Below are 13,955 nucleotides of genomic sequence, written 5' to 3' on the forward strand. Positions count from 1 at the left end.
TATAGTGTCTATGTCTGCTTACATTAGACGCTGTGTATTATAGTTAAGAGTCTTTCACTATTTCCCATATAAACCTTGTTTTTTATGGGTTTGGGAGAGCTCAGCTGTAAAAACTCTCTCCGCTGAAAAAAAATTTTTTTCAAACAAATTAGGTTTAAATCAGGAGGCTGGTTTCAGACACTTTAGAGCCTGCATATTTTTTCTTCCCAGTCACTTTTCATTTAAAAATGAGATTGGCTGATTTCTTAGTTTCGTTTCTTTTATGAGGATTTAGCAAGACCATAAGCTTAACTGCTGGTTGCATGAAGAGAAAGGATCCACAGTCTTTTTTCCAAGAGAGCCCTGGACCTCACGTCTGCAGACTGCCTTCTAATCCCTTGACTGGCTGTGTGACCCCGAACTGGTTACTTCACCTCTCTGGGTGTTCCTTTCTCTTTTTGTCATGAGGAGCATAATCCCTGCCCTGCTCCTTTTTAGTTTCTTGGGGGAGGGGGGCGGGGAGAGGGAGAATGTGCTTAGAAAAGTGAAAGTACCAAGGAAAGGTGAATGCACTATACAAACATCAGAGACTAGTACAAAGAATAATGTGCTGAGCTTTTCACCATCAGAAAGTCAATTTCTAGAATCAGCGTTACAGTCAGGAAAGAACTTAGAGGTGGAGGAGCCCACCCTCTCCTCGTTTTATAGATGGGATCCACTCTGAATGCTGACAGAGGAAGAGGATTCCAGGTACAGGCTGGAGTTAGAATCCCAGATGCCTTCACAAACCCCCTTCTTTCTTTTCTACCTTATTTTTGGGGACCAAGGAAGAGGCTGTATTTGTGCGCGCACGCTGCGTGTACACACACACACACACACACACACACACACACAATCCTGGAGGTGCTCTGAGATATGGTGGAAAAGCCAGGTCTCTGGAGACAGCCAGACCTGCCTTTACTGGCTATGTGACCTTGAACAAAGCCCTTCAGCTCTCTGAGCCTCAGCCGCTTCAGTATTAACCTCGTACAACCCTCATGAGGCTTAAATGAAATAACCCTCATTAAGCTTAAATGAAATAATACATGCCAAGGGCTTAAATAATTTCCTTAACAAATTATAGCTGTTGTTAATATGTCATGCATTAATAGGTTTTAGATGTTAAGAAAAAGACTGGATTTACTGTGTAGAAGGAATAATCAACTCTTCAAGACAACTATTTACTATTGTATGTTCTGTGGTGATTCTATGGGTTCTTTCTTGCCCATTATATTTATACCCACAGGGCTTAGCACAAATGGGCGCTCAATTAATGAATGTTGACTAAACAGTGTGCCACTGAGAGAACGCTGGCCACAGGAGAACGTCGAAGGAAATTGCAGTGTAATATTTTTTAATCTCAAAAGTAATGCTTATTCATTGTAAAAAATGTAGAAAAATATAGCTAAGTAGGAGGAATCCTCATTCCCACAGCTCAGAAGTAGAGGTAAATGTGCTGATGTATATTCTTCAACTTTTTTCCCGTGACTTATATTCATTCATTCATTCATTTTTACTTAAAGCAGCTCAAGATGGACAGTCTTCAGTAACCTGGGAGGGGGTTTTTTTCCGCCCCCACTTAATATATCATGAACAATCTCCATGTCAAATCTCACATTTTTTTCTAGTGGCTAAGTAGTCACGGGCTGTCCTGATGGATTTATTTAACCAGTTATGATTCTGTAATTGTAGCACATCTGCGTCCTTTCCGAGTTTTCACTCCTTAGTACACTAGCCCTGCACTTAAAGGTTTGTAACATCAGTGAGTATTTCCTTTCGAGAAATTCCTGGAATTTACTTTTACGTTCGGGACCATTCCATTCCCCACCCCCAGATTTTTTTTTTTTTTAAAAAAAAGGTGATGCCCTTACTTTTATAACAATAAGGACACCGCCCTGCTACAACCGGGTTGAGGTAGGTTTCTGACAAACCGTGTTGAACCCTGGGAGAGAATAAGACAGCAAATACCAGGCTCTAAAGCCATTTCACAGGAGGGGAGGATTGAAGAAGGTTGAGAGGCTTGCGAGCCAGAGGCGGTGAGAAGAGACGGGCGGAGTCTGGAGACCCCCACGCAGACTGGTTTGTGAAACCTGGGGCAACTCCGTTCCTGTCTGGGGGCTCCGCTTTTCCAGCCGGAGAGTGAGGGCTGGGAATGTAGCCTGCACGTCCTAAGGCCCTGGAGTAAGGCTTGGAGAAAGTGCGAGGACATCCCGGTGACCCCCTCACCGGCACTGGTCCCCTGTCTCAGCTCCCAGGTCCTAGCTGTGAGATTGGGACCGTAGGTGACTGCGGCTGAGTTTGAAGCTCCACCCCTCAAAGGGGGCTTGGGCCAGGCCCGATGGGGTTTCCTGAGCGGGACTGGTTCTGCCAAATGGGGTTCTGGCTGCGCGGGCGGTACCCCTCGGTACCCTCTCTCCTTTCACTGATCCGGGCTACGAGAAAGCAGGACCAGAGCGCGCATTCTTCCCGTGCTTAGGATACTTCGGGTGCTAAAAATAGTCGCCGGAGCAGCGCTCTGCGTTTAGCCAGAGGATGGTCTGTAAACTAAGCTGGAGTCCTGGGTTCAAATCCAGATAAGGCCCCCTCCGTCCTGGGGCACCTCGGTCAGCTTGCTACCTGAGGCTCAGTGTCCCCATGCACTCCAGGATTTCTGAGGGGTTTCCCAGCTCTTGGAAGGAAAAAGAAAAGACCCTAGATTTTTCTTTTCTTCTCCTGCCGGAGGGGCCTTGGGGCCTGGGGCCGGGAACCGAGGCCGGGGGAGGGGTGTGCCAGGACGGCTCATTACAGCGAGGTGTTGCCCTAGTTAAATCACCGGCCTGTTTGATCTGGCGGCGGGTGGCGAGAGGGAAAAAAGAAAAAAGTAGGGGGTAAGAGTGGAGAGAAGCTCACACCTCCCCCCACCGTTTCCTCGCATCCATAAAACACCTTTTATTAACTCTTTCGTGTCTGGAAAGGCCCGCGTGGCCGCTCGGCCCCTGCCACGGTGTTTACAGCCAAGACTAATGGGGCCCCATATTCACCCGATGCCGGGACGAGGCGCCTGGACACGCCTGGCCCTGGAGCTGCCCAAGGTCTCCTTTCTCGGCCCCCAGCTCCGGGTGTGGAGCAAGTAAGCGCTAGGGGACCGGTGCGCGTGTCCTCGCGCTTCCCTCGCAGGTAGCGCCGGAGACTCACCCGTGCAAGCGCCGCAGACCTTTCCACGCTCGGGCAATCGTGGGAGCGGTTCAGAAGCCTAAAAGCGCTTAGCTAGTGCCTAGCACACAGTTGCACACAAACAAAACTAGTTGTCTGCTATTATTCAGGGGCGTGTAAACGTCTGCGTTTGCCCGCCCCAGTTTAGCCCAGCTCGCGCCCGCGTCTTGGCAAATGCACCCACTTCTGTTGACCCCCATGCGCAGCCACGAGTGCACATGTGGGGGCACAAAGATGGCTCTCCTGAACGAGTGCCCGAAATAGCATGCACATACCCGCTTCCCTGTGCACAAATCCTGAGTTCTCACAATTATTTATTGAGTGCATTGTGGCTGGAGAAAAAACCTAACTGTCTCAATTTAATCATAAGAACTCACAAGCTTATTTGACTCACGTATAAAATAGCTGCCAGGCTCATGGAGTCCTTACTGCTGCTATAGGAGCTGTGCTAAGCAGACCCTCCTTGGTTCCCGGCGCAGGCACCCGGCTCGCTGAGTTCCTGAGCCACCATACACACAACTATAGGTTCAGAATTCCTTCATTACGTGAAGGTAGTATTGCTGAGCACACCCCCCTTTTCCCAGCAACGCTGCCTTGGGGATGATAACCCCAAACCACTGCCTGCAGACAACTACCTATGTGTGTACCAGCCTGGTGTTAGACCAGCTGGAATGCTGACCTACCTAAATCCTGGCCTGTCTCTCGATCTAATTCCTTTCCAGTTTTCCTTTCTGTGGGCTCACTAAGGTTATCCTGTCCCACAGTGATATTGTAGGGAGAACTTTGTTCTTTGTTCCAGGAATAAGTCCTTTATCTGCCTCCTCCCCTTGACTTAATTTGCAGTTTGAGCATTTATGGAAAGGAAGTAGGAACCAGAGACTCTCCACCCAGCAGAAACGATGAAGCCGGGAATACCCTCCAAGACATCACACAGGCTTCCTCCGATTTCGGAAAATGTTTTATTAGTCAAGAGCATAGATACTGCTTTGGCAAAGGGAGGGGGCGGTGAGTGGTCATATAGATTTGAGGTAGAAAAAGGATAGGGATGGGGAATAAACAAACACCTGAACGCAGCAGGCACCATAGGTAGTTTAAATACATAAAAACTTTTCAACATAGGGAAAAGCTTTTACTAAGGAAGGAAGGAAAGAAGGAAGGAAGGAAGGAAAGAAGGGGGAAAAAAGAAAGGAAGGAAGGGGGGAAGCATTTCCCTTGGAACTAAGTAGGAAGTGCAGCAACAAAAAATAAAATAAAAACACCACTGTTTGAGGGAGATAAACAACAAAAGGCAGCCCTCCATCTTCCTGGTCTGATTCTCTGTTCTTGGCAGAAAACTCCTGATTCCTCTCATTGCATTTTAATTAGGGAAGGGAGCACCGGAGGGTTTTGACTGCAAGCCGAAGGGGGAGGTGAGAAAGAGAGCCAGGTAGCATCGTGGGGAAGGCGCTGGGGGTTCCAAATTCGGCCCAGAAGGGTTGGAAGGGTGCGTCTTAGCCCGCTCATGTCTCACAGTCCTTCCCTCCCACATAGTGCTGCCAAGAGCCACTCTCTCTGTTTTGGGGGGGTGGATATATATATATATATATTTCTCTTTCTCTTAATGTATTAAAAACAATTTCAAATGACATTGCACGTGTGATCCAAGTGTGTTGCAGCGAGCGACCTGCCAGCATGCAGCAGAGGCTTGGCAGGATGCGCCCCCATAAACCCCTGGCACCCAGAGCCTGGCACTCGCTGCCACCTTCCTCTCCTCCCGGGGCTCAGGGGTCCAGCCGTGGTGGCGGGGTCCTCGGCGCGGGCCTCAGCTCACTGATTTAGCTCCAGCGCCCAGACTTGCTGCGGCCAGCCTGTGCGCCCTTTAATCCTCTTCTCGCCTGGGCCCAGGGCAGGAGGAAAGCCTTCGTGCTGTTGCTGCCGGAGGACACACAGAAGAAAAGAGGCGAGAGAGACAGGTTTAAAATTTTCTGCTCCCGTCGCCCAGTGTAGAGTGGGGTGGGAAGGAAAAGGTGTTGGGAGCAGTAACTGAGAGCTTTTAAATAAGTGACAGATTTCTGTTTGTGAAATAAGCAAACAGGCTCATAAATTTGCCTTTATGCACAGAGTTCCCGGGGGCAGGATGGGCTGGGCAGCTGCTGGAGGTGTGGTAATGAAAATTTTCTGCGTCTAGTGAAATTGATGCACCTTGGTTTGCCTTAATGGTGCCCAAGAGAGACTGCAGGAGTTGGAATGGAAGGGGTGGGAATCAACAGTTTTCCGCTCTGGGACACACATCCCACTGGCTTTCCAATCAGGTTTAGCGCATGGGCTTCGATACTGGGTTGGGTCCCCTCCAGCCAGTGCTGGGAAGCCTTAGACAGCTGGCCGAAAAAGGTGCAGTCAGCCTGGCTTAGCATCTCCTTCCCTGCTCTCTTAGCAGAAACCAAGTGGTGCTACTTGAAGGAGGCACGACTTGCAGGAGGTGGGGATACACCCCGTACCAATAACTACTGCCACCGAGGCATCACCCGGGCCTGCATCTCCTCTAGCCCAGGGCTGCGGTTTAGAGACTCAGTACCTAGCTGTCTTTCCCAGTCTGCCCAGGTGAGCTTTCCCTAGTTGACCAGAGTCCCTGCGGGTCAGGTCAAACCCGGTGGGGCTCCCTAGTCAGCTTCCACAGGTAGCGGGCCTGAGTTCTCTAGTCTGGAAATCTGTTCTCTGAGGTTCCACAGCCCTGGGCCAGGGGAACCGAGCTGCAGAAAGTGTCGCTCTTGCTGGAGAGGATCCAGTAAGGTGGAGTAGAAACTGTGATCTCCAATGCCAAAAGAAGTGGGAGAAGAGAGTTCTTGCTTCTTGTTGTTGACACACAAACCCATCAAGTGTCCCCTTGGAACCAGCCGTGGGAGGTTGCGCGGTGGAAGGTGCTCTGGACTGGAAGTGGAAGACCTGACTTGTTTTACCCCAGCTATACCTCTTGACTCCTTGGGTAGGTGGCTTTCAGGACCCGTCCCACTCTGGGCCTCAGTTTCCCTAGCTGTTTGATGATGGAAGTAAACTAGCCTCTCCCGCAAAGGTCCTTTGAAAGCAGTAACTGAACCCATATGCATGAATTCACACTCAGGCAAATTAGAGTAACGAACTCTTACAGCATTCTTAACCTGGCTTCCAGGAGAGCCCAGGGGTGGTTCAGGATCCCTCGGGATTGGAAGCGAAATATATGATGTGTGCATTTTCCCGGGGTCTCAAGCTTCCAATAGATTCTTAAAAGGGACCCTGTGATCCCCTTCAAAATGGTTAAGATCCTGGCTTCATTCACAGCCTTACAAACACCATTCCGCGTTACAAGTGAAGTTCAAATAGGCATCTTTCTCCCTCAGGCTAACAATCCCACATTTCGACCATCTCAGAACTTCCCGCAGCGTCTCAAAATCTCGCGCACGGCAGTGCAGACTCCTTCCCCTATGCGCCGGCCTGCGGGTGCTCACCGGCCGCCCCCGCACTTGGCTGGAGCGTACAGGCCCCCGAACTTACCAGCTCCCTTTTCCTCTTACTCTCGCGGCCGCCATCCACCTTCTTGAGTTCGGCCTTGAAGGCCTCGGGGTCGCCAGCCTGGGCATCCTTGGCTAGGACGTCCATCAGGTAGGCGATGTAGCTGGTGGCCAGCCGCAGGGTCTTGATCTTGGAGAGCTTGGTGTCGGCGGGCACGTTGGGGATGCACTCGCGCAGCTCTGCAAACGCGCTGTTAATGCTCTCAGTGCGCTTCCGCTCCTTCTTGGGTCCCGAGCCTTTCCGCCGGCCCAGGCGACCTCCGAGGGCCTCCAGGCGCCCCGGGCTCTGGCCGGACCTGGCATCCGGACAGTAAGCGGCAGAAGGCGCCGCGGCTGTGGGCGGTGGCCCGCCGGCGGGGAAGTCCCGGGCAGCGTCAGCAGGGCTCAGCAGCCAGCTCTGGAAGTAGGGCCGCTCCTGGTGACAGCGCGAGGCTGGGCCGAAGAGAAAGGGCTCGTGGAGCATGGGGTGCGCGGGGTGCGGGTGGTGATGGTGGTGATGGTGGTGATGGTGTGCGTAGCTGCCCACGAGGTTCATTTTGGAGCGGTCCCTGGCTTGCGCCGCCAGCCCAATTAGTGCTGCCCCATGCACCCCAAAGACTGACAGGGCCACCCGTGGGCTCGGGCGGCGCTCCGGTGGATGCGGGCTTTGAGAGCGTCCGCAGCAAAGAGGTGCACAGCGGGCTGCCTTCGGTCGCGGGCGAGGATACCGGAGTTGAGAGACCTGTTTAACCCTTCTGCAGCCTCTCCTTCAGGGTCTGGCTTATATAAGTCCACGGCTTTGATGTCAACCTCTCCCTGGAGCCAATGGCAGGGGGGTGGGGAGGAGAAAGGAGGGGGTGGCCGTCCCTGGTTTAAAGCTCAGCTTGCGCCACTCGCCTCTAGGCTGCCCGCGGGGACAGGGAGGCTGCCCCGCCCCCGCCCCTCCCCCCCAGTTGCAGCTTGGTGGGGGTGAGGTAGGGGTGGAGGAGACTACGCACTTCAGGACTTGAGGCACAGGCCTGTCAACGCCCTGGAAGGTGGCTGCTACCCTCCCCCTCCGCCCCCCACGGAAAGAAATATAGAATCCTCCAGCGAAAAGAAAGCCTACATCTAGAACCCACCCCTTAATTTTACACATAGGGAAACTGAGGCCCAGCGAAAGAAAGGTCCTTGTTCTAGACCTTCCAGAATTCAAAAAAGAAATTCCAGTGGTCCCCAGTCCCGAGCTCCATTGCTCCGCTTGGCGTCAGTCAGACGATGACAGGGTGCTGCTGGAGGCCGAATAGGCCCCTGACGTTCCTCCCTAAGCACCCCCAGCCCTTAGACATGCGCCCCATCCCACCCGAGTGGGAGCACCGGTCAACGCTGGCGACGGCGTGTATACTAGCGGTCAGATGCTGAGGCAGCCTCCGCGCCGCGCTCCTCAGACAATGGCCCCGGAGCGCGGCTCACGTTGGACTACTTCACCCAGGTCATAACCGCTTGAGAATGATTCTATAAAGACACCAGTGCCAAAGCTCACACCGCGAGAAATCTGCATTTGGCATTAAACACATACAAAGGAGACCATGACTTCCACTCTATCCGCCAAGCTCACGTAGCGGGAGAAATGCACCGCGGGGCATCTCACCAGCGCAGAGAAATAACCCTGGCTGCGCGGACCTCCGCTATTTCCCCTCCCTCCGGGCCAGGGCCCTTCCTGGCGGTACCAGTCTCTCCACAGGGAGCTTTCCCTGGGCTTACGCTGGGACCTGGAATTCCCAGGGTGGCGGTGCTTCCGGCTGGTGTTCTCTGTCCTACCTCCTGTTCCAGTAGTCTCCCAGCTGATGTCCTTATACCTGGCTCCCTCCATCTCACGAACCTTTCCCAGCCTTCCTTCCCTAGGTGGGATAGAGGGAGTGTGCCCTTCTCTCAAAAGCAATGTGGAGGTGAGGGTGAAAGGGGAAGGTCAATATGTGGCTGCTCTTTTTAGAGGGCAAATTCATCCCTTTACCCATTCATTTAATTATTTATTGCCGCCCACTATGTGCCTGGCATACTTAGTTCAAAGGCAGCGGGAGAAAGCCAACTCTTTCCTGGTACAGAAAGGGAAAGTGGGGCCCAGAGAAGACGAACGATTTTCCTTGGGTCCTGTAGCGAGTGGATACTGCGGTAGTCCTCTCCTGTACAAGGAAGTAAATGGAGGGGGGGGGGGGGCACTACTGGAGAGAAGGGGACAAACGCCTAGTCGTGAGCCAGCCTGTTCCCCTCGGGGGTGCTGGGCAGGGCTGTGGGCCCTAGAGGTGCGTGGGGGGAGGGAGGCCCTGGTTTCCTGCCTGAGGCAAGCTGGAAACCCGCCGCTCTCCGGGCGCCTGGCGCCAGCAGCGCTGGGGTTGGGCCGAGCATGGAGCCGGAGGCTCGAGGGGAGGGAGCGCCGGGCGCCCAGTTCCGCCGGGGCTCCGCGGGGTCCCGAGCTTTCCTGGCCTAGAGGCGCTCTTGAGTGAATGTGCGGGGACGGAGAGTAATTACTGTGTGGCGAAGGCCCTCAGTCCTCAACACACACCTAGCCTTTGTCCTAATCCGGGATCGATCTTCATTCGCAGGCTCTCATAGTGGCACACTCGGCCCACGATTGCACGTGCACACATACATAAGGACTCACACAAACTCACCCGCGTGCACAAAAGTCCATATATTCATACGCCCAAAAGCATGTGTATTCTCACGTACATGTACACCCACACAACACAGCATTTCAATATTCATGCATTCCTAGGATTGTACACATTATCTCTCTATCAGCACACTTCCCACTGCAGATGTGTTACAGCTGAGCCTCCCAAGCCCACATGCCTGCATGTATAAGATACCGTCATCCAGCAGAGGCACATGCATTCTGCATAAATATTACACCAACGCAGCGTTCTGACACATCGTCTTATGTCACAATTGTGCATGGGTGCAGCCAGTTTGCATTTCCTGAAAATTCCCCACCGTGTTGTTTACAGCACAAATGTCTGAAAACCACTTCGTACATTTTGTGTATTCTCAGTGTCACAACTAAACCTTCAGTCCCACAAACATGCAAATGCATAGCCACGATGGCTACTATATATGCACAGGTGCTCAGAAATAGATGTTGTCACATGTTCACACAGTACACACTGGCACATAAACACTCAGACAGTTGGACATATATTCTGTTGTACTCATATAGTCACATTCACATGGTTATGAAATGAGGTGAACTAGAGTATGCACGTTATCACAGCACCCACATGCATGAGGAGCACTTACATAGGTACATGCAATTACCCACATACTCACAAATTCATGCTCCAGCCCCCACCTATATGTCCAAATCGGTTTCCTGTGGTTACCATCACTCAGGGTGGTTGACACCCCGCAAATATCCAGCCTGCTTGGTGTGGTGGGGAATATATTATCATTACTGGATGATGAATCTCAGTCCCATCAGACCTTTTGAGATTGCCCGGCTGCCCCCACCCCCACCCCATGGGTGGTTAAAGAACGGGGTTCTGCTCCCAGCCTCCTGGGAAGTGGAAAGTGCTGCTCCCCCCCACCCCTCCCACACACACAGATTGGGAAGGATTCAAAGTCTCAGTGTAGCATGGCTTTAGGGGACCGCTGGGACTCCAGGATGGGCAGTCTCCAGTGGGGTGGACACCAGGGAGGTCATCTGCATAGACGACAAGGCATCTAGGCTCCAGACCTAGCCTTCTGGGAGACCCCCACGGCGCTTGCAACTCCACCCTGGCTCAGGTGGGTTTGGAGTGCAGCAGAACGGGTCAGTGGGGACCTGATGAGGGTGTTCTCTCTGCCCCAAACAACATGGTGTGGGGGGAGGTCTGGGACCCAGAAGTTTGGTCCACCCAGATTGCTTTAGGCTGGGAGGCAAGAGAGTTCTGGCTCTGCCTAACCCCTTACTGAGTTCCTTTCCCTCGCAGAGCCTCAGTTTCTCCGTTTTTAGAAGGGGATACAGGGTTGATAATATGGAGTTCTGTAATTCCCTGCCTGGGTTCCCCTCTCACCTCACACGGATTTAGCGCGTGGCTCAGGTGAGGACTCCAGTCTCCCTGGGTCCACAGCTACAGACCAAGGACCAGGAGCCAGGGGACTCCCGGGGCTCTGCCCGCCAGTCTCACTGCCCTGCCCCGCCTCCCCTGGGGAACCCTGCCATGCTCACCCAGATAGCGCTTTCAGAAGGTCTGGCCTTCAGAGCATTTTCAAATACATACTTCCTCCTCCAATTGTACTGGTGAGGTGGGACCAGAACTCTAACCCCATTTGACAAGGTAGAGAGCTTAAGCACATAAAGGTCGAAAGTTGTATTCAAGGAGTGCTTAAGAGAGCCTCTGGGTGGAATCGTGCCCACCTGGGTTGAAACGCCGAATTGCCATTCCCCGGTGTGAACTTCTGATCCTTAGTTTCCTCCTCTGTTTTGGGGGTGGGGTAATACCGCCCAGAGGGCTGGTTTAAGATGAAGGGAAATGACATAGGTGAAGCTCTTAGCACAGCATCAGTAAATCTGGATAAATGGTGACTCTGTTTGTAGGAATATTAATTTCACAGGGGAAGAAATGGAGTTACACACCCACACGACTCCATCGCCCTGGATAAGGACAGAGTCCCGACCACTGGTCTCCCGGGGCAGTGCTCAGTTCCAATCTGACCTGCCTGTTTTTTTTGACAGCATTGAGTCCTATTTCCCCGCTGACCCCCAAAAATCCGACTGTCATAAGGCTGGAGATGGGGGAGACCAAGCATCGCCAGGTGTGCGGATGACGTTGCCAGAGACCTGAATTCCGGTTTCAGCTCCAACCCACTCTCATTTCATTCGCTGTTGGGTGTTTTTGGGGGGTGGAGTGTATTTCCTGCCTCCTCCAGGACTCAGTTCCCCCAGCTGTAGAATGGACCGACTTGACTCAAGCGTCGGACCTCCGGAGTGAGGCGGCCTCAGCCTCGGGGCCCCTCTCCCGCCCTTGCGCGACTCCTTCCCTCACTCCCACCCCCGGGACTGGCAAGCCTCCGAAAGCCCGCGCCGCGGCGCCTACCGCAAACCTTCCTCCGCCTCGTCCCGTGACCTTGACGCCACCGGCAATCCCCGCACCGGACCCCTTATCTAAATAGGGCCGTAAATCAAGGACCTGTCAGGGAGCGGGTAATTACAGGAACTCCATAAAAAGGACCCGGCCGGCCGCCTGTTTATATTAGCACGGTGTAAAATATTCTCGCTGTCTTGGGGAATCGCGTCGCACAGTAACGCGCCATAAATCAGCCCGCGGGCCATTTACCCCGCAGCTTGAGCGCGCAAATCCCTTAAACATTTCTCTGCCGCACCTAAAGAGTGTCTAGGACTTTCCAATCTGACCCAGTCTGCTCCATGGGGCCGGGGTACAGTCCATGGCAGCGAAGACATAGAAAGGCTCAATTTCTTCTCTTAGAAGTTCGTAGGGTGAGGCCTCGTTGCCTTGGCCGGTGTGGGAAAGTAGCAAGTCTACTGAAAGATCGTGTTAGTACCAACAGGGAAACCGGTCCAGAGAGGGGAAGGAGCTTTTTAAAGGGCGCACAGCCAATGAGTGGCAGAGACAGGCTAGAGACCAGACCTCTAGGGGAGGCTTGGTTTCGATGGTAGCCGCCTTTCCTGGGATGAGGGTAAAGATCCAAGCCACAAACAAGCTGACATTCTCTGCCCTTTAGCTTCCGGGGTTCCTGAGCTCCCTGCAGTTGTGCACAGAGTTATGTGTGAATGCGCTTGTGTGCAACAGGGGCCTCTGATACCTAGTCTGTTTTTGGTTTGCAGGTGGCAAAACACAGGCCCAGAGCATGGGCGCATAGCTAAAACTCGAAGACCTTCCACTGCTGAAATAATCTATTCTGGTTTATCTCCCTGACACCGTTTCCTAAAGAAAAACGAAGAGTGGGGCAACCCTTTACATTCTTAGATTTGTAACAGCCTCAAAAGTACGAAATCTATTTAAGGTAAACCTCATGCTGCCCGTTGTGTAATGAGTAGCACAAATCAAGCTTATTGAAAAAAGAGTATTAAATTTTCCGTGCCTTTTCTCGGGGTTGGGATCTGAGGATTCAAGGGAGAATGAACCATCTCCCTCCCCCATTCCCTTTCTCTTCCGAAGTCCGTAAATGACAACGTGTTTACACAAGTTTTTATGTTGTCTGAGCTTCGTCCCGGCTCCGTTTCCTCCTCTGTGTATTTTCCGCGTAGAGAGATGTCTGCTCCGGGACGCGTTCAACCTAAACAGAACCCCGTCTGATTGGAAAATGTATTTATTTGAAAAATCGTAACTCACAGTTTTGGTGAAAACGGCCCCCAAATTTATGGGATCGCTTGGGGCGCGGCGGTTGTAAATCAAAAAGCACTGGACACCACCCGCCTCCGCCACGTCCCCACAGCAGCTCCAGTCAGAGTCTCCGGAGCACCAGGCGACAAGCCCCTTCCCCGGTCCACCATGTGGCCCTCTGCAGCCTTCGCTGCTCCAACCCCTGGCACTGGTTAGTTTCGTGCTAGCAGGCAGGTGGATTTTATCCTGGCTCCTTTTACCCAGTCCCGTTCCTTTCCGAGCAATTTCATTCTGGTCAGCCTCACAGCGATCAGCTTCAGGTGGTCAGTGAACGGCGTTCTATTGGGCACCAGTCTGTTTTAGACATATCTGGTTTTTTCGTTCACTGCACACTGGCTAGTTTCGTGGCGCTCGTTTGCTCCGCAGGGTCACTTGTAGCTGGTCCCCAGCCGACTGATCAATTGTGTGCCGGGCTGTTTTATGCCAAGAGGTTTATCTCTGGTCAGTGTCATAAAGGTCAGTTTCATCGCCTGACTGTTGCTTCCCAAGTCAGGGATATTTTGGATATTTTTTCCTTTCTCAGTGCAGTCTGAGTTCCGCAGGAGGACGGAATCAACCCACTACCCTATCTCCTGGATCCTGCTGTTATCTGACCCCAGCTGAGGACTGGCTGCGTCCTCAAGGACGTACACCACCTGCCCCATAGGCTGGGGAGCCCTGTCGTACATGCAGAGCTGGACGCACGGAGCCTTCACGAATCTGCTTTCTCCGGGAAATTCAGGGCTGAGCCCCATGTCTCCGCAGTTTTTAGTAAGGATCATACACTTCTCTGGCAGCGTCCCCAAAGGGAACAACGGCAAGCTGTCTGCTCCAGTCTTGTCTGGCTAAGCGTTATCTCAGGAAGAGGGTTTGAGGATTCACTTAAAACTTTTGTGCTCCT

General features: G+C 52.7%; 1 protein-coding gene across 1 annotated transcript; it reads right to left on the reverse strand.

Moving 5' to 3' along the window:
• Positions 1–4,181: 4,181 nt before the first annotated feature.
• Positions 4,182–7,558, reverse strand: HAND1 (heart and neural crest derivatives expressed 1). The gene is made up of 2 exons (XM_019750389.3): positions 6,718–7,558; positions 4,182–5,121 (listed from the first exon to the last, which is right to left on the reverse strand). Exons 1-2 carry the CDS (start codon positions 7,267–7,269, stop codon positions 5,017–5,019), a joined length of 657 nt encoding a protein of 218 aa, XP_019605948.2. The 5' UTR covers positions 7,270–7,558; the 3' UTR covers positions 4,182–5,016.
• Between the last annotated feature and the right edge of the window lie 6,397 nt (positions 7,559–13,955).

The sequence above is a fragment of the Rhinolophus sinicus genome, chromosome 5 (assembly GCF_057876585.1).
Source record: "Rhinolophus sinicus isolate RSI-liver-muscle chromosome 5, RSI-T2T, whole genome shotgun sequence".
In the NCBI taxonomy this organism is placed as follows: Eukaryota; Metazoa; Chordata; class Mammalia; order Chiroptera; family Rhinolophidae; genus Rhinolophus; species Rhinolophus sinicus.